General features: G+C 58.1%; 8 protein-coding genes and 1 pseudogene across 9 annotated transcripts; 5 read left to right on the top strand and 4 right to left on the bottom strand.

Annotated features, from left to right (window-relative positions):
• Nucleotides 1-150: 150 nt before the first annotated feature.
• Nucleotides 151-1,284, top strand: SPRG_04442 (TKL protein kinase; the record flags this gene model as incomplete). The annotated part of the gene is made up of 1 exon (XM_012343366.1): nt 151-1,284. One exon carries the CDS (start codon nt 151-153, stop codon nt 1,222-1,224), a length of 1,074 nt encoding a protein of 357 aa, XP_012198756.1. The 3' UTR covers nt 1,225-1,284.
• Nucleotides 1,285-1,787: 503 nt separating this feature from the next.
• Nucleotides 1,788-3,554, top strand: SPRG_04441 (hypothetical protein; the record flags this gene model as incomplete). Its single annotated transcript, XM_012343365.1, has 2 exons — nt 1,788-3,195; nt 3,250-3,554. The coding sequence occupies 2 exons, from the start codon at nt 1,788-1,790 to the stop codon at nt 3,552-3,554; spliced, it is 1,713 nt and encodes a 570-aa protein (XP_012198755.1).
• A 1,235-nt stretch (nt 3,555-4,789) lies between these two features.
• On the top strand, nt 4,790-5,691 carry SPRG_04440 (TKL protein kinase). Its single transcript, XM_012343364.1, has 3 exons — nt 4,790-5,018; nt 5,063-5,181; nt 5,207-5,691. Exons 1-3 carry the CDS (start codon nt 4,804-4,806, stop codon nt 5,638-5,640), a joined length of 768 nt encoding a protein of 255 aa, XP_012198754.1. The 5' UTR covers nt 4,790-4,803; the 3' UTR covers nt 5,641-5,691.
• A 270-nt stretch (nt 5,692-5,961) lies between these two features.
• Nucleotides 5,962-7,531, top strand: SPRG_04439 (serine/threonine protein kinase). The gene is made up of 2 exons (XM_012343363.1): nt 5,962-6,788; nt 6,851-7,531. Exons 1-2 carry the CDS (start codon nt 5,995-5,997, stop codon nt 7,494-7,496), a joined length of 1,440 nt encoding a protein of 479 aa, XP_012198753.1. The 5' UTR covers nt 5,962-5,994; the 3' UTR covers nt 7,497-7,531.
• Nucleotides 7,532-7,993: 462 nt separating this feature from the next.
• Nucleotides 7,994-8,536, bottom strand: SPRG_04438 (hypothetical protein; the record flags this gene model as incomplete). The annotated part of the gene is made up of 1 exon (XM_012343362.1): nt 7,994-8,536. One exon carries the CDS (start codon nt 8,534-8,536, stop codon nt 7,994-7,996), a length of 543 nt encoding a protein of 180 aa, XP_012198752.1.
• Nucleotides 8,537-10,161: 1,625 nt separating this feature from the next.
• SPRG_04437 (serine/threonine protein kinase) lies at nt 10,162-10,987 on the top strand. Its single transcript, XM_012343361.1, has one exon. The coding sequence runs from the start codon at nt 10,170-10,172 to the stop codon at nt 10,959-10,961; it is 792 nt and encodes a 263-aa protein (XP_012198751.1). The 5' UTR covers nt 10,162-10,169; the 3' UTR covers nt 10,962-10,987.
• Nucleotides 10,988-11,578: 591 nt separating this feature from the next.
• Nucleotides 11,579-13,400, bottom strand: SPRG_04436 (hypothetical protein; the record flags this gene model as incomplete). Its single annotated transcript, XM_012343360.1, has 3 exons — nt 11,579-12,494; nt 12,545-12,665; nt 13,090-13,400. The coding sequence occupies 3 exons, from the start codon at nt 13,398-13,400 to the stop codon at nt 11,616-11,618; spliced, it is 1,311 nt and encodes a 436-aa protein (XP_012198750.1). The 3' UTR covers nt 11,579-11,615.
• A 511-nt stretch (nt 13,401-13,911) lies between these two features.
• Nucleotides 13,912-13,983, bottom strand: SPRG_30046 (annotated as a pseudogene). Its single transcript has one exon. The product of its transcript is annotated as a tRNA-OTHER (tRNA).
• Nucleotides 13,984-15,055: 1,072 nt separating this feature from the next.
• On the bottom strand, nt 15,056-15,600 carry SPRG_04435 (hypothetical protein). Its single transcript, XM_012343359.1, has one exon. It carries the CDS (start codon nt 15,577-15,579, stop codon nt 15,133-15,135), a length of 447 nt encoding a protein of 148 aa, XP_012198749.1. The 5' UTR covers nt 15,580-15,600; the 3' UTR covers nt 15,056-15,132.
• Nucleotides 15,601-17,681: the final 2,081 nt, after the last annotated feature.

Raw genomic sequence — 17,681 nt, 5'->3', positions numbered from 1 at the left:
CAAGTGGCATCGAACGGCCCGTGTAGCACCCGTGTCACAGTGGCAGGTGGATGGCGCGTCGGCTCCAAAGCTGGCCCTCGCCGTCGCAAGCTGCCGCGCCGTGTACTGTCACGGCTGACCACTTCAAGCTCTTGCTAGATTTCAATTCGCATGGTGTCGCGCGTCGTGCCCCGGGCCCTCCTGCGGGCCGCCGCCGCCGCCGATGAGTCGTCCGACACGGTGCCCATCGTCGTCGGTTCCGTCGCCGGCGCATTGATCCTTCTCGCCCTCGCGACCACCGTGTATCTCTGCAGCAAAAGGCGGTGTCACCGCGCCAAGTCGACATTGGTGGACAGCACGTGTGACGATGCCAGCCACTACGAGCTCTCGGCCGATGTCGACGTGAGCGAGAATCTCGAGTGGGGCCTTCTCCAGCGCCTCGACGCGGCCGACGTCCAAACGACGCGCCAGCTTGCGACCGGCGTCTACTACAACGTCTGGGAAGGCGCGTACGACGGCGCGACCGTGTTTGTCAAAGCGCTCGTGCCCAAGCGCCAGACGCTGACGCATATGCAGTGCTTCCTCGACACACTCAACGTCGCCAGCGCCTGCGTGCACCCGTGCATTTTGGGCGTGCTCGGCGCAGCGTGGTCACAGCCGCTCGTGGCGCGCAGCAGGAGCACGCTTGTCGGCGTCTTGGAGCACATGGACCTCGGCTCGATGCGGACCGTGCTCATGGCGTCCAACATGTACAACTTGGCGTGGCACGACAAGCTGTCGTGCATCCTCGACATGGCGTCAGCACTCGCCTATCTCCATAGCCGGTGCGTCATTCACGGCGCGTTCAATACGAAAAACATCATTCTCGACTCGACCAAGCGCGCCAAGCTCGCCAACGTCGGGCTCTCGCGGGTCGAAATTCTCTCGGGCATCGCGCCCGGCGTCTGGTGGGTCGCGCCCGAGATGCTCACGGCCGGCCAGTCGTCGCCCGCGATCGACGTCTATGCCTTTGGCCGCGTCCTCGTCGAATTGGACACGCACCGCCGGCCGTCGCGCCACTTGACACTGACCAACGAGACGATCCAGCACATCGTCACCGAAGAGTCGACGTCGCCGCGCTTTACAAGCATGTGCCCCGACTGGATCCAAGATTTAGCGCTGCTCTGCATTGCGCGCAAGCCGGAGGCGCGCCCGTCGGCGGCCACGATCCTCGCCGTCGTCCGCTCCCAGCTTGACATGATGTGAGTGCAGCTGGTAGTATTAGCTGTTGTAAACCTTATTGAACGTGTAATGTGGTCGAATGTGGACGAAGACGATCGTCTGGAATGGGCAGTCGCAGATCCGTGCGATACCGACGGTTTAGCGCAACAAGCTTTCGCGAGCCTCGCGACCCGAGCAGCTGCGTGGTCCGCATCCTTGACGTGAGATGAAGAAGGACACGGCGAGTTTAGAACCTGATCGCCATGGTCACACCGATCCCGTCAACATGCTCAGACGCCAACGGAGACGGATTCTTCGCACGCCAGCGTGGCTGTGCCTGTATCCACGAGGGATTCCACAGCGTTTCCTTCAGACGTTGCCGTGTCAGTTGGTAGGTAGCATCCGGTGTGCATCAGCTCCGGGACATTGCAGTAGCGCCTACGCCACCGATTGGTGCATTTCTTTGACGTGCAAAGCAATTGACCAATCACATGCGATATCCGGTGTATCCATGGTCAGGGCGTAGGACACCAAGCGGGCGACTGTCCTGACAGGTGGCTATAGACGAACGTACACACACCACACTTTTAAACAACGCGTCAACTGCCATGAGCTACACCGTCGACGTGCGCGTCAAGACTGGCGTCTTTGGCCGCTGGGTCTCGCGGTGTCTGACACTGGACGGACAGCGCCTTTCGCTACACGACGGCCCCGTTTGTCGCGCTGCGTTCGACGTCAAGAGCGCAACGGCGACACCACTGGCGCCAACGCCAGTCGATATATATGGGTACCGCCTACGCGTCGAGTTGGCGTCCGGCCAAGTGCTGCACCTGGAAGTGACGAGTGAGTCCTTGCGAGCCAAGCTGGCGATGGTGCTTTCCAACGCAGCGTCCTGCGCCGAATACTCACCACCAGCAACCAGCACATGGAGTCGGCTCTTGAGCGTCGCGAGCTCCATCCAGCAGCGCGCACTGCCTTCGTCGGTCGCAAGCAGTCAGGTCCAGGTCGCCGACGTCATTGCACACGTGGCCAGATTGCGCGCGATTCGGGCCAGCACATCTGGCGGTGCGAGCCCGCTGGCCTTGTACGAGCACCTGCTGGCGCTGGAAGCCGACTACGTTGCTCGCCATCGCGACAATCCGGCGCCCACGGACTCGTACCCGCACCTCGTGTACCAGCTCGATACGCTTCATTTCGCTCTCGGCACTCGGTCGGGAGGTATGGATCCGACGTCCAAGGCCTTTCTCGGCGTCTGCGGCTACTGCGCAACCGAACTTGCGCCGCACCAAGTCCACTACCATTACATCAAGCGGCACAAGGTCGACTGCCTCAACTGCCGCGAATCGCTCGCGCCAGGTGTCTACTACAAGAGCCGCTACGACACTGTCGCCTTTGACACGCCGCTCCGCGACATTCTCAACAAGTGCCCCCACCGCGCTTGCAGGCGACGATGGTCCCGCGAAGACATGTACCGCATCCACCTCCTCGGTGACGCGATCCGTTGCGCTGGCTGCGGCAGCACGGTAGCCTACGAAACGTACCAGATCGCCCTCTTTCTCCAGGAGTACCCGCTGCTGCAGTACGACAGCCAGCTCACCGCGATGGGCTCCTACATCAGCTACGTGCGCACGCCGAGGTCGCTACCTCGCGACGGCCGCTGGTCCTCGTTTGATCGCGAAATGGACGCGCTCATCCGTGCCAAGCAGGTGACGCTCAAGACGTTTGAAGCCATGAGCCTCCGCAATTCCTGGCTGGCGGCGCGGCGCATGATCCAGACGCACGCACTCGGCGCGTTTCCGGTCGACCTCGTGCAGGCAATGGCGCGCGATGTAGCGTTCATTGAGGCCATCGACGTGCATTTTGAGTATTGGACGCACCCGGTGGTCGTTACCGCGGCCATTCGCCGCTACGAGCACTTTATGGCGCTCCGAAGGCCGCATCTTTCGCCGACAGTCGACGTGGAGCTCGTCTGGCGCGTGCATCGGTTGTCGCTCGACAGCTATGCGATCTACTCACGTACGTTGTGCAAGCGCGTGCGACCGCCGTATCGCCACGAAGCAAGGACGCCAGACGAAGCGATTAACGACTACTACGAGACGTGTGCCGCCTGGTACAAGGCCTACAAGACACCGTACTCGTCGCATGTACCCGATCGCGCGCCAAGCAAGATGACGCGGCTGTTGGCGCACGGCGACTCGCGCTTCCACGGCGTTGACGAGTTTTTTGCGCCGAGCGAGCTCCAGCATGCGTCTGCGTTTGTGCACGACACGAGCGGCAACAAGGTCGCTGTGAGTGTCATTGGAAGTCTCGCGGGCACCGCAATGCGAGCGACTTGGTTCCGAGACCCCGCGACCAACGAAGCAGGTGACTCATAGGTAATTCATTCATGTACATATTGTCTTTTGCGACATGGCGTTCTTGCTTTATGCATCTTCTCGGACAATAATGTAGTACCGGTAGGACAGTTGGTGCATGAAAAAACAGACGAGTGTACGCTGTACAGCGGAGAGGTCTCTTGACGACTTCAAATAGTGTGCTCCAGGTCATCAATTTAGTGCCAAGTTGAATAGGCGAATGGCGCGTGTATCGGGGGTTGCCTTCATCCAGCCTCAAGATGTATCAACGTACACACCATTTCGCGCGCACACTTGGCTTACAAAGATCGTCATGTGTATCTTTATCCGGATCCGGATCACCAGGTTCCTGCGCGAAGCAGAGTGCATTATCGATTTGAATCGATGGGGATCCTTTCGTTCTCTCGCCGACATAGTAGGTCTGTGTCTCGCCACGTGAGGTCGTGGGGTTTATTTGGGGTTTACATACTCATCATTACGATCGTTGACAAGCTGTTCCAGCGCACGCAGACGTTACCGAGTGCTTTCTTTCTCGAGCCGACGCGTCGTGTTGGCACCTTGGAGATGCAGAGGTTGCGTCAAAACTCGTAGCACCGACCACGTGCAGTCAAACAACTCCAGAAATGTACCGCTACGACGTTGAGAAACTACCTGTCTGCATGCCGTCGCACGACTCGAGCCGATACTACGACAGCGCCAAGAGCGACCGAGCGTAGGGTTGTCGCCTTGCATTAAAGAATGTTTATTGTACTCGAACACCGTGTCGTTATCTCGCTTGGAAGGGCGCGGCCAAACCACTTTCTCCCTACGTTCTCATAATAGCTGATCGGCAACAGTCGTGGCGCCACGTTGTTAGACAGGCGCCATCGCTTCACTTCCGTTGACCACAAACGCATTACTACTACGTCGCTCTGCTGCCCACGGTGTAGTCGTAGCATTTCCGTACTAGTGTTGCCAGCCACCTACGCGCTATGACGTTCCTCCAGCTCGTGCTGCTATCCGCGCCGCTTGTCTTCGCTCAACGCCGCCGCCGTCAGCTCAACGACGCGCGCCAGCGCTGAGCACGGGCGTCGTGGTTGGTCTCTCAGTCGCAGGAACGGCGCTCCTTGCGGCGATAGGCTATTGCTGGTTTGCGCGCTATCGCCGGCGGCAAGAAACCGCGTTCAAGGAGGACCTCGTCATCACGGCGCAGCAGCGTCTCCACTCGGCGCGCCGCCTACCGACGCAAGCGGGCGAGAGTCTAAACCACAGCGGCAGTGCGCTCGCGACCATGAGCAGTGCGACGCTCGACTATGGCGACTTGGACCTTCTCCGCATCGCGGCAGCGGACGTTGTGACGACGCGCAAAATGGCGTCCGGGGCGTACGGCGAGATCTTCTTCGGCGAGTACGACGGCAAGCCCGTGGCCATCAAGACGCTGTTGACCGGCCACAGCAAACGCGTCTGGATTCAAAACGTCATCGACGAAATCAACCTCCTCGGACGGTAGACTACTATCCGATCGCGCTGGGCCAATTCCCACACGATAGGCTGGACTCGCCGTATATTGTCTCGCTGGTCGGCGCTGCGTGGACGCGCGCCACGAACCTCCAGTGCGTCCTCGAGTACATGGACCTCGGCGACATAAGGATTTTTGGGCCAAGACGCCGTCGGCGCACGCAACACCGCTGAAGGCCTCGTGTACCTCCACTCGATGAAGGTCATCCACCGCGACCTCAAGTCCCGCAATGTGCTCCTCGACTCAGCGAAAGGTACCAAACTCACGGATTTCGGCAGCTCGCGCGAGGCGACGACCGAGACGATGACGCCCGAGATCCTCCAGTACAACCAGTACACGGTCGCCACCGACGTCTACGCGTTCGGGATCATTCTCTCGGAGCTCGACACGCACCTTGTGCCGTACGGGGACCGCATCAACGACCGCGGCCAAGGGCTCGTGGAGACGGCGATCATGAGCATGGTCATCGACGACGAGATCCGACCGACGTTCACACCCGAGTGCCCCATTTGGTTTCGCGACCTCGCGCTGCAGGGCTTGGTGCATGACCCGGAACGTCGCCCCACCATGATGCAGGTCTCACATACCTTGACCACGCACCTCAACTGAGCATCCATGCGACCATGGTAGTAGTCGTAGCGGTAGCCGTAATAGCAGTAGAGTTTAAATAGTTTCGCCATGGCGCCAATATTGTCGTACTATCGCATGGAAAGGACACCGTACCCATGTGATACCCATACCGATTCGCTAAAAGGTCGCAACACTCTGATAACACGGCGCGTGGCCGCGTTATAACAGGTGTCACCGTTACATGGCGTTCCGGCCATACTTCGAAGCCAGATCTGCATACAAACACCAAGCTATTGTTGTCAATTGGGACGCAAACTTCGATCGAAGTAACCAGCGCGTCAGTGTCACACGGGGTGTCGCCGCGGCCCTTGCCGGAGGCATGCCATTCGCGAGATGCTTGGTCGGGTGGTGCTGCGCAGCTTCGCCGTCGCCGCCGTCGCGTCCGCGGCCCAGGTCAGTCTCTACCGCGGGCTGAACTACACGGGCGCGACGCTCACCATTCCGATCGCCTGGTCGGGCAACCTCCACAACGACTGGGCCGTCGGCTTTGCCTCCCTGCGCATCCCGAGCGGCATCGAGGTCGTTGGCTACGAGCATGATGGCTTCGCCGGCGCGAGCGCTATTTGGTCAACCGACATGCCCGACATGGGCAACTGGACCGACGAGGTGTCTGCGCTGCTGATCCAGCCTGCAGGCATGGGGCGGCCGCAGTGGCCGCCGCCTCTGATGCCGTTGCCGACCGTCGTGAATGAAGATGCAGCGGGTGCTAACGTCGTCATCATCGACAATAGTGCCGACAACATTGAGCTCATCGTCGGCGTCTCGGTCGGGTGCACGGCGGCGGTGGCGTTCGTCGTCTTTTACGTCATCCTCAAGCGCAACAAGCAGCGCGAGCGGACTTTCAAGGAGGCTTTCTTGACGAGTCCGAGCCACCAACCGTCGAATCGCGCCAACACAGGCGCGTCGTCTCCGTCCGCGACTCTCGGGCTGCGATGGGGTGAGCTCGACGTGCTGCGCATCGACGCCGACGACGTGGTCACGACCTCGGTGATCGCATCCGGCGCGTACGGCCAAGTGGCGCTGGGCACGTACCGCAACCAAGTCGTCGCCGTCAAGACGCTTTTGCCCACAAAGAACACGCGGGCCGACATTCAAAGCTTCATTGACGAAATCAACCTCATGGGCAGGTACGATGTTTGCTGTCTTCTGAACGGCGCGGAATCCTAACACCGTGGTGTTCGTATCGTAGCTTTCGATGCATGTACGTGGTCGAGCTTATCGGCGTTGCGTGGACGCGACCGTCGAGCCTCCAGTGCGTGCTCGAGTACATGAACATGGGCGACTTGAAAGACCACTTGGCCGAGACGACGCCGGCCAACTACGCGTGGACGGCCAAGCTACGCGTCGCCCAGAGCATCGCCGAGGGCCTCGCGTACCTCCACTCGATGCAGATCATCCACCGCGACCTCAAGTCCCGCAATGTGCTCCTCGACTCGGTCAAGGGAACCAAACTCACGGACTTTGGCATCTCGCGCGAAGACACGCAGGAGACGATGACGATCGGCGTCGGCACGTACCGCTGGATGGCGCCCGAGATCCTCAAGGAAAACCTGTACACGGTCGCCGTCGACATTTACTCGTTCGGCATGATCCTCTCCGAGCTCGATACGCACCACATCCCGTACGCCGACCTCACGAGCGCGAAGGGAAAACCGCTCGTCGACACGGCTATCATGGGCATGGTTATCCAAGGCACGATCTCGCCGAGCTTCCGGCCCGACTGTCCTTTGTGGCTCAAAACACTGGCGCTGCGCTGCATCGCGCCGAACCCGGACGATCGACCGTCGGCGCTCGAGCTCGCACACAGCATCAAACAACACACAACGGCGTCCTAGATCTCGCCACGATACAATAGAGAATTTATGTCAAGTACAACAAAAGTATCAACCAGGGTAGGACTGCAGGACCACGAGCGACGAGCGTTGCGGCGGTAAGTGTCCCGAAGCGAGACGTGATGATCACGGCGACAGAGGCCATAGTGGCACCGCGAACTGACCGTGTAGAATCTGCATCAAAGACATGGGTGACGTGAGCAAGGAAGCTCCATCGACGTTAGGGTGTGAGCAGGGTGTTATCGACCCTCTGGAATGTTTATTCATCCATACCAAGTACGACGTGTCTACGCGTCACGTTTAGCTGCCCGCGCTGCTATGATACTCTGCATTTCTACTCACGCTAACAAAGATACCGCCGCGTAACTCTTGAAATGGACTGTCTACCATGCGGCCTCCATAGCCTGCCACCAGCGATGCTACGACAGGAGCGCACACCGTAGTGTCCAACAAAACAAAACAAAAAGCAAGTTGGAGACTTCTTAAATAGTGGCGCAGAGCTACGAGAGCGCAAAGGCGGGCAAGGTGCCTTTGGCCCTGAATTGGCACGTGTTGGCGTCGTACGCATCGACCTGCGTCGCCAACTGGGCAAGCGCGCAGCAGTGGCAAAAGATGGCGCAGCAACAGTCCTCCACGACGTTGCCCGGGATGCGGAGCATGACGCGGACGCGGCCCCGGAGGAGCATGAGCATGAGCACGACAATCAAGCTAAAGACGAGGCAGCCGTTGTTCCAGTGCGACCAGCGGTCCCAGTACACGGGCAGGAAGATCGGACCCGTCGCAAAGAGATACAAGAACGCAAACACAAGCACAGTCGCGAGGTACGATGCCGAGAGACCGATGCGGTGGGTAGTCTGCGCCAAGCTCACGCACGGGCACCAGCAGGCCATGCAGGCGTTCGGAAGGAGGCTCTTGTAGCAGTCGCAGATCCCCGTCGCCCAGTGGCCCGTCGTGAGCGCCGTCACGCCGACGGCGTTGGGCGACGGGATGACAATCACATACGGCGCCTCGGTCGTCGCGTCTCTCGTCGGCTTGATCGGCATCTTGGTGCGAGGCGGCGGAATGGAAACTGCGGCGCTGCATGCCTCTACGCCTTTTTGGATTTTTCAAAGGCAAGACAGGTGGCATTTTGGTCGTGTGTCAACCGCGCGGTCTGCACGGATTGCGATTGCACACGACGGCTGCGTGACCAAGCCTCTTCGATGCACAAAACACCAGGGGACGCGAGGCATTCGAATCGATGTGGCCTTCGTGCTACCCTCATTCGGTTGTTGTTGTTGTCATAATACCGTCTGCGCGTCCGAGAGCCGCCATGTCCACCGCCAAGGCTCACGACCGAATCGTACTGCACAGCACGCCAAGGCTCACGACCGAATCGTACTGCACAGCACGCAATATTGTTTTCGGTACCCCAACCGCAGGGCAGGTGGCTTTTGGACAGATTATACCCACGTCGATCGTGTCCATTGATGGCTTTTGGTGGGTACATCATGTGGTACATGTAATTACTCAAGTAGCGATCCCATGCGAGCAGATTGGACCTCGGACTTCTTTGCTGCGTCACGGAATCAAAGCAAAACTAAGGATACTGTCGCTGGATCCCTACGTTTGAGCGTAAAAAGTTCAATGGTCTGTTCAAATGCTCCCATTTTAGACGCTTCGTGTGATCACCCGCGCGTCACGAGGGCTACTTGTAGACCGACCAGCCCTGGTGGATTGTTGATGCGCTGCTTTTGCCGTGCTTCCCAGTGAATTGACCGAGACGCTATTCTGATCAAACCACGGCGTCGGACTCGCGGGATGGAGGACTGGGCCTTGCAATCGGAAAGCGCCGACACGCCCCAAAATACATGGCGCGAAACCGTGAGCGTCAACTCGCCTTACGCACAGTTCGCGGCGGTTTCTGAAGGGGCCTCGCGTAAACATATTTGCAGCGAGTCGATGGCTTGCTGACTCATGGATCGACTAAAATCGAAGCACAATTCACATCCCGCCAAGCACGTCGGAAGAAATTGCCTTTTTCTCCGAAGCCGAGAGCACATACGTCAGTCCATAATTTCAGATACTGTACGGTACGCTTGCGAGCCTTTCGGATCGTAAGCTTCGACTGCGTTGCGACTCGGTGCGTCGACTGGTTCGAGGGTCCTTGAAGGCTTCCATGAAACCGTCCTCCGATCGGGCAACTAACCACTTGCATCCTAGGTATGGCTTTTTGGCATTAATTTTCCAACGGACTCATGTCGTCGTCTCGGGGGCGTGCACAGCTATCAGCCCCGTGGCACTGCCCACGGATCTGCTATCGCATGTCCCTTCTTGCGCTTGGATACGGTGTCTCGCCTCATCGCTGTCATAATTTCTTAGTAGCAGCATGAGCGTGCGATATATATGGTTCAAGTTGTACGGTTGGTGAGAGCACCTGCTTCGATTGCAACGAGCGGGTCGCTACATCGCACAAGTAAAAGAATGCTACCGGTCGTGCAAGGCAAGGGATCGGTAGTAGTACATGTCTAGTGCGCCCTCGACACATCCCGTGCGATTCGAACCCGGCACGTCAGTCTCGTAAAGGTCTCACTGTGTTAAGTTCCCTGACGTCACGAGCGCTTCGATTACGGATCGTAACCTGCAAGATACCGTTTTCGGGCCAACTGGCATTTTCAAATTGGCCCGCACAGCAGAATGACCAAGGAGCGCTACGGCGGCGGCCATGACCTCGAGGTGCTCGCCCAGTCGCGCGTCCAGCTCAGCCTCGACACGCGCACCAACACACACGTCGTCATCAAGACGCACCCGCGCCGGGCGACGACGGACGACTTGGCGCAAGAGATCGCGACGCATGCCATCCTCGGCGCCCATGACCACCTCGTGACGATGCTCGATACCTTTGTCGCCGATGGCAATGCCCACATCGTGCTCGAGTACTGCAACGGCGGCGACCTGCTCGCACGCCTCCAGCGACAGCAGCGGTTTAGCCCACTCGATGCGATTGCACTTGGGCTTGACGTCGCCAAAGGCCTCGCCTGTCTCCACAAGCACGGGATCGCGCACCGCGATGTCTCGCTCGAAAACGTGTTTCTTCACGATGGCAAGTGCAAGCTCGGCGACTTTGGCCTAAGCACCGAGCTCACGACCGTGCGAGGCACCGCCGGCAAGCTCATGTACATGGCCCCCGAAGTCGCGACAGGCCACGCGGCGTACGATCCGAAGGCTGCCGACGTGTGGTCGCTTGGCATCGTGCTCTTCATTATGTTAACCGGCGTGCCCCTCTTCTCGGTGGCGGCCAGATCCGACAAGCTCTTCCGGGCTGTGCACCGCCAAGGGTTGCAGCCCGTATTGCGTATTTGCCAAAAGAAGGGTTTCATGACGCCTGCGATCAGCGATGTGCTGCTCAAGATGCTGCTTGTGGCGCCCACCCAGCGCATGACCAGTGACGACGTCGTCCATGCGTTGGAAGGCCTCCTCCTCTCGTAAGGAAGCTGTTGGCATTGACGTCGTATTTATCCGCGATAATCGCATGCTATTTCCCACATTTCAAACTCGCGTTTGTCGACTGAGGATCGAGGTGAGGTCATGATCCTGTTTCGTTGTGATTGGCTCGCACGAAGGGCAACCGAATCGATGATTAGTCGGTGGACGACCAGCATGATCACAAGCCGGTAATTGCACTGCGTCGTCCCGCGTTAACAAACGGTGATCAAAGAAAAGCTCGCGGGTCGTACCGCAGCTCACGTTCGAATGCAGCAGCAACCTTGGTGGCCGTGAGCGACGCTTCGCGGCTTCGAATCAACCTTCTTGGGAAAAATGCGCCCGTTCTCCGGTGTTGTGGCCGACACGAGCGAGTGGCGGGAAACCGAAAGCAACCCAACGCCGATTTCTCCGCAGCGTCGAGAGAGGTGCAGCGGTCATCTCACTCCTCGTTGGCCGAGATGCCAGATCTGCCATCAGTTGGCGATAGAGCAACCGCCATCGACGACGTGTCCTCATCTCCATTCCAATGCACAACGTGGGCTGTTGATGCCACTGTACGTACATACATGTAGGTTGCACTCATTCGTAGCTAGAGCCTTCGGATGTTCGACCCATAAATAGTCCACTGAATCGTTGTCATGTTGATCGATCAAATTATTATGCACTCGTGACGGAAGGTGCTGTCTCCTGCACGAGGCGGTCGATCTGTTGTCGTCGTGCCGCGTAGCTTGCAAGGATCCCGCGAATGTCTTGGAGCTTGACCGCCTCGTCCGAAACCGGCGGCATTTCGTCCAGGGGGCGCGCGTCCACCTGGTCGATCAAAAATCCAAGGGCCTCTTCGAGCATCCGGAGCTTCTTCGTGCTCGCGGCTTCGTGACGCTCCAGCTCGCGCCGATGGGTCGCGCGCAGCTGAGCGCGCTCATGCTGCATTTGTTCTTCGCACTCTCGCTTGAGCTGGGATTTGCACTCGATTAAAAGCGTGTCCAACTCGAGCTTGGCGCTCTGCCCGCTGCCTTTGGCCGGCCAGAGACGGCTGCTTCGCGTTGCTTCAACCTTCGCTTCCTGGAGCTGCTGCTCGGTGCTTTCAAGCTCCCGGCTCTTTTGCAAGAGTTTTCCGTGGAGTTCCGCGAGCTGGCTATGGAGGAGCTGGTTCTTAAGCGCGAGATCGTGCACAAGGTGGGAGAGCTGGCGCTCGCGTTGCGTCGGCACGGCCCGCGGGGACGTCGTTTCAGCCGCACTGTTGGCGTCAACGAGGAGCGGCGTCATGGGCGAGCCGCGCCGGAAGCGCAAGAGCACAAAGGCCTCGGACCGCAGCGCGACCAATAGCCGGTGGACGTGGGGCAGCGTAAACACTTCGTCGCCGTTGATTTCGCAGAGGAAATCGCCTTGGTGGATCTGGTTGCACGCCTCGGCGGGCCCGACATCGTTGGCGTGCAGTCGCCGAAACGACGCGACGACGAGTCGATGGGCGTCGTCGACCGCGAGGCACAAGCCGAGCCCGTGCTCGTCCTTGTGGAGCAAGACATCGTACGACATCTATCTCGTTGATGACGCGTCATGCATGGGGCAAAAGGCGGCCTACGCACCGGTGACGACGCCTCGGTGCGCGGGCTCGACGTGGGGCGTGGGGCCAGGTGGCACGTGAGCACCTGCGTCGGTGCCTCGGCAACCGGCAGTTCATCGAGCGTATGCACCGACTCGTATTCGCTACGACGGCCTTTCCATGAGTTGATGGACTTGAACAAGCGCGACGGCAGCGCGGAGGGCAGCATCGCTTCGTGAAGTGCGCACGGAAGATACCGCGTCGCTTCTCTTGTTCGAGAGCGCGTTGCACCCTTTCGCGGTTAGATCTTCTTGATCCGTTCACAGCATTCCAGTATGCAATACAAACCGCAAGACGCGAAGGCTGCCTTTGGACGAGGACTCTAGTCCGAGTGTACCGAATCGCGCTATTGATCTTGAGTGTAAATTCCATCTACAAGCAAGCAGTTGGTCAATTCCGCATGAAGCTGCATTGGACCGCGACAGTGGGAGGCGAGGGTCCTCATGGGCAATTTCTCTTGCAACCATACAAGTAAATACATTAAATAATGAAATCTATCAATCCAAACTACAAAATGACATCTAGTACATAGCGCTAAACGACCACTCGACGGCGTGCCCAGGCGACAGCTTTGCCGTGTGAAATTCAGCAAACGTGCTGTTCAAGCCGTCCATCGTGACCGGGGCCGCTGCCACCACCGGCTCGGCGGGTGTTGGCTCGTAGGCGGCAAGTCGCATGGCTCGAATGCGCTGCTGCACCGTGTCGAGGTACGTGGCATTGGCGTGGCAGTCGACAGAGCAGTAGCCCGCGATGCGGCTCTGGGCTTTGAGGAAAATGTGCTTGCAGTTGCCGCACACCGCGCGCTTCTCGTCCCAGGACGCCACCGACTTGACAACCATGACAATGAACACGTTACTTGGACGGCGCAGATTGGCAAGTGAGAGTTGACCGGCTACGCCCTCGAAACTCGAACGCGCGTGCACTGTTCTGCGTACACAGCATGTTTCGGGGTTTTACGGTGGCATTTCTCAGATCTCGGTGCAACCGACCGAAGGTATTGGTTTTGGGCAATTCCACCAGGACCTGCTGGCACCCGCACAGCGTCTCGAGTCCAGCTTGCGGCCAGGAGAGCCCCAATTGCCTACCGAAGTCAGCGTGTGTGCTGGGTTTGTACCCATCTGGGCGTCTCGCACCGCCCATCGACGTTGTTGAAATGGGTCAATTTAATTTAATGAGCAGAGCTCGCTGGAAGAAATTGTCTCATCTAGGTCTGTTGTTGGAGTAGCAGCTTTCGTCATCATGTGTTCTGGGTGACACTTGCGGAGGTGGCCTTGACGACCCATCTGGTTTCGGCCCTGTTCGGATACATCGCGCGACGCAGAGAGGAGGGGGCGGAGACGGAAAAATGCGCGCGCGCAGCCGGGCTCGAACCGGCGACCTTCGGGATGCGAAGCAGAAACTTTACCAACTGACCTGGGGCGCCCCCTCACCGCCCATCGACGTGATGGAGAGTGATGGAGGCCAATCTGCAACGGGAATAATAGAGCCGCCGTCAGCACAACCGCTTATTTGTTCTCCGCGCTTGTGGCGTGTACTATAATCATGGGCGTATTACACATCCGCAGCAGGCGAGGACGAAGTTTCCTTCACGCCGGTTGCCGAGGACACGAGGACGAGCCGGGCCATGCATGTGGACGGTATACGAAACAGCGCGACAAGCCGGTACAACTCAAAGAGCCCCAGCCGGGTACCCATGTGCGGTCAAAGCGCCGTGTCCGTCCGTTGCACCAGCTGTTGCTTGGCGCCGGAAACGTCCAGTGGGCGGTGTCGCAGGTGCGCTCGTACCCTTGGGCTGACGGACGACGACCCAGCCAACACAAATGACGCGACTGTGATGCCTTCGACATGATGCACATGGATATTGTATATGCGTGGGCTCAGATTCTCGACGACAAGCACTGCGTTGGCTGAATAATGTTACGATTGCCGCGTACGGCAGCCCAACTTATGGCGGTCTTACTCGACCACCGTGGTGTCGTAATCCACTGAGTCTCTGCTTGGAATTCTGAGTCGACCTCCATCGGTCCGCGCTGCTTCAAGCAATGGATTTCCTAGTACCACTTGCGAGACCAAAGCTTTCATAGACAGGCAGGCACCCGGCGACCGTACGTTGGCGGCCTTTCTATGCAAGATCACAGTGTATGCAAGCACCCGACGCTGCACCGAAGCTGCGCGAGACCAAAGACGCTGCATCATCGTTGGTCTCGCGAGTCCTAGTAGCTCTAGAGCGGCGATGAGGAGAGCCAGATGCGAATATGTCGAGCTGCTTGCATCGACTCGGAACTGGCCAAAGCAGCACTACGTATGTTGTTCACGACATCGATGCGGGTACATACCAAGTCCAACACTGGTCATGTAGTACTAGTCAATCGTCGCGCGTAAACAGAGCCGTACGTGGCTTCAACGCATTGTCCCTTTTGCAAAGTATAAACTCAATAGAGACACCTTGCTGCTGCCGAGTGTAGAAGGATTCGTCAAGGAACCCGATAGAGCCAACGTGCAAGACTGTTTCCATGATAAATAAGTGGCGTGTTGGCGGATAAGTTAGGTGCGTGTGTGTCTGCGCGAGTTTTAGTACAAGGCGCTGAAGGACCATTCAACGTTCTTGCCCGCGAGCTTCTCGGTATGGTACTCAGCAAAGGTGTGGGCTTCGCCGAGCGCGACCGGGCGGAGCTGCATCTCGTGCAGGGGCGCGACAACGTCGACGGGGGCCTTGACCGGCTCGTCGGTCGACGCCACGGCGTTCTTCATTGCCTGGATTGCGCGCTGGATGCCCTCGAGGTACACTGCGTTCGACTTGCAGTCGACCGAGCAGTAGTTTTCAGCGGGGCTGAGCGCCTTGAGAAAGACGTGCTTGCAGTTGGCGCACGTCTGGCGCTTGTCGTCCCAGGTCGGCGCCTTCATGGCCTCGTACGAGGCGGGGCAGGCAGCGACTTCTTCAACGTCGATCAGCATCACCGGCGCGTCCGACGTCGACGGCACGAGGTTCTTCACGAGCGCGTTGAAAAAGGCGAGCATGTTGTGTCGACGGTGCTGGTGATGAGCGAAATTGAGAAGTGCGTTGGGAGGTGGCCTCTCTGAAACAGGCTCCGTAAACCACGTGGCGGGCTAAAAATGTGTATACACGTGGCAGCCTCAGCGACTCAAGAAATAGCACCGCCACCTGGCACGAAAAGAAGGCCGCCGTTCGCCACCTTGTTCTAGCTTGGCGATTGAAACGCATGGATTTTTTACAGAGTACTTGTGCGCGACAAGGTGAAACACGCCAGCCAATACAAACATCAAGCTATCCAGTTGACGTGGACCTGCTACTGTATGCATTTGACGCCCTCACCTTGTCAACACATCGCCCTGGCTCGCCGTTACGAAACCCGCGCACACCATTTGGGCGCCGCCACCTTGCCGCTCGGAGACGCTGCCATAAGAAGCTAGATTACTCATGGGCGACAGCGCTGCTGAACGCAAAGCCGCAATGGCAGCTTTGCTCGTGGTATCTTTTTCATGAGCAAGCGGTTGCAAAACCGCGAGGCTGTTCAGTCCAACGCTCGAGTGTAGCTGCTGTAGTGTTGTCAACAGTACACGCTCGATAGCTCGTTCTTTGTGCTGCCCGATGGACGATTCGTCCAGTATAGTCGTACGAGTTGGCGAGAGTACGGTCTACAGAATCTCGGGATATGTTGGCGATACCGGTATGACAACACGGGCGTGCGGAGTTTCGCCAGTGTCGCTCGCTCTCTAAAACTGGTGTCCCAAGATCGTCCAAGCATGAGTCACGGCCACACACACACAAGACGACGGAAGACTATGCAAACGTCGCGCCGAGACTGGCATTACGCACTTCACCGAGCTCGGCGCAGCGAGGCACTTTTTGTGGACAGTTCGGGGCAAGTTCCCAAGCCCGCACTGTGACACCGAACCAAGCGCCACCTATATAATCCCGATGCAGTGTACCCCAGGTGTAGAGCCCTATGGGTTGAAGTGTCTTTTGAACCGTCTAGTGAATTGAAGCGCAACGTCACAATACCGCTACCGGTACTGTTTGCAGTGCAAACAAAAGCTGCAAACGAGGTTCTCAGACCAAACGCTTGAGCTGCTTCGAAAGCACTATGTACGTGTAATCCGATATGGCTGGGACCAGTTCGCTCTTCTCTTCCATGTGCCCAAAATTGTGATTTTCAGCTTTTAGCAGGGGTAGGGCTTCAAAAATCTGACGTGGCAGCGCCTGCGACGTTTTCCGTGTCCAGCAATGACCTCACTTGGCGTCGTGACGTGTACCTTTTCTTTTTGCTACGTATAGTGCAGTATGACGTAACAGAGCTTGTGTCGGTATGTGTTGCTTGAAGCCGCAGTAGGGCCGACTTGATGCAGCGCTCTCAGAGCCGACAGTATGTGGTACCAACGCAGTCACATCCAAAACCGCCCATCGCGCCCATCAATGGGTATCGTGCTCACCTGGGCGCTTACTGTATGACTGTTCGGATCATTCCGTCGCTGACTTGAGCGCGCTGTATGCTTATAAAATACCTATTCGAGAGTACGTCAAAGGAGCCGTCAAAGGTCAGGACTTCGCTGGCCACGACGCTTTCTCCAAACCGAGCCATCCGTGGTAGTACAATCCACTGTGGACTAGCATAATAAACATGGTTCACGTGGACCCGTGGGTGCCGTCTTTAAAAGGGTTATGAGGAATGCCGTCATTTGTGACGATGCGTCAATGTGTCGGTCCATCTCTCGGTGAGCCAAACGTGTACGAGCCGTCCATTTTTACGTGCCCTTTCCACGCCACGTCGCCGCAATGTACACAGTACGCGAGTACCACAGAAGGCAGCAAGGGACCCACGAAGTCAATGACACCAGCGACATGCTCGCTAGCTTTTATGCACAGTCAACACGGGCGAAACGACGAGGACGAATAAATAGTTGCGTTGTTAATTTAGGCAAGAGGACTTGACGCAAGGCATACAGGACAGACGCTCACACGTGCACATTGCTGGCAAAGAAGAGCAGCCTCAGTAGAGCGCGCTGAAAGACCACTCGACGGGGCGGCACGCGAGCTTGTTGGTATGAAACTCGGCAAATGTCTGCGGCGCGTACTCGGTCGCTTCGAGGCCCATTGCCAG

The sequence above is a fragment of the Saprolegnia parasitica genome, assembly GCF_000151545.1.
Source record: "Saprolegnia parasitica CBS 223.65 unplaced genomic scaffold supercont2.13, whole genome shotgun sequence".
NCBI classification, from domain to species: domain Eukaryota; phylum Oomycota; class Saprolegniomycetes; order Saprolegniales; family Saprolegniaceae; genus Saprolegnia; species Saprolegnia parasitica.
This window is presented reverse-complemented; position numbering and strand designations above follow the sequence as displayed.

Excerpts from the sequence above, each read along its gene's own strand:
- SPRG_04440 (XM_012343364.1), top strand. The coding sequence starts at position 4,804 with ATGAGCAGTGCGACGCTCGACTATGGCGACTTGGACCTTCTCCGCATC. Across the intron at positions 5,019-5,062 it reads GAAATCAACCTCCTCGGACG|GCTGGACTCGCCGTATATTG; the intron begins GTAGACTACTAT and ends CCCACACGATAG. Across the intron at positions 5,182-5,206 it reads GATTTTTGGGCCAAGACGCC|GCCTCGTGTACCTCCACTCG; the intron begins GTCGGCGCACGC and ends ACACCGCTGAAG.
- SPRG_04439 (XM_012343363.1), top strand. The coding sequence starts at position 5,995 with ATGCTTGGTCGGGTGGTGCTGCGCAGCTTCGCCGTCGCCGCCGTCGCG. Across the intron at positions 6,789-6,850 it reads GAAATCAACCTCATGGGCAG|CTTTCGATGCATGTACGTGG; the intron begins GTACGATGTTTG and ends TTCGTATCGTAG.
- SPRG_04437 (XM_012343361.1), top strand. The coding sequence starts at position 10,170 with ATGACCAAGGAGCGCTACGGCGGCGGCCATGACCTCGAGGTGCTCGCC.
- SPRG_04435 (XM_012343359.1), bottom strand. The coding sequence starts at position 15,579 with ATGCTCGCCTTTTTCAACGCGCTCGTGAAGAACCTCGTGCCGTCGACG.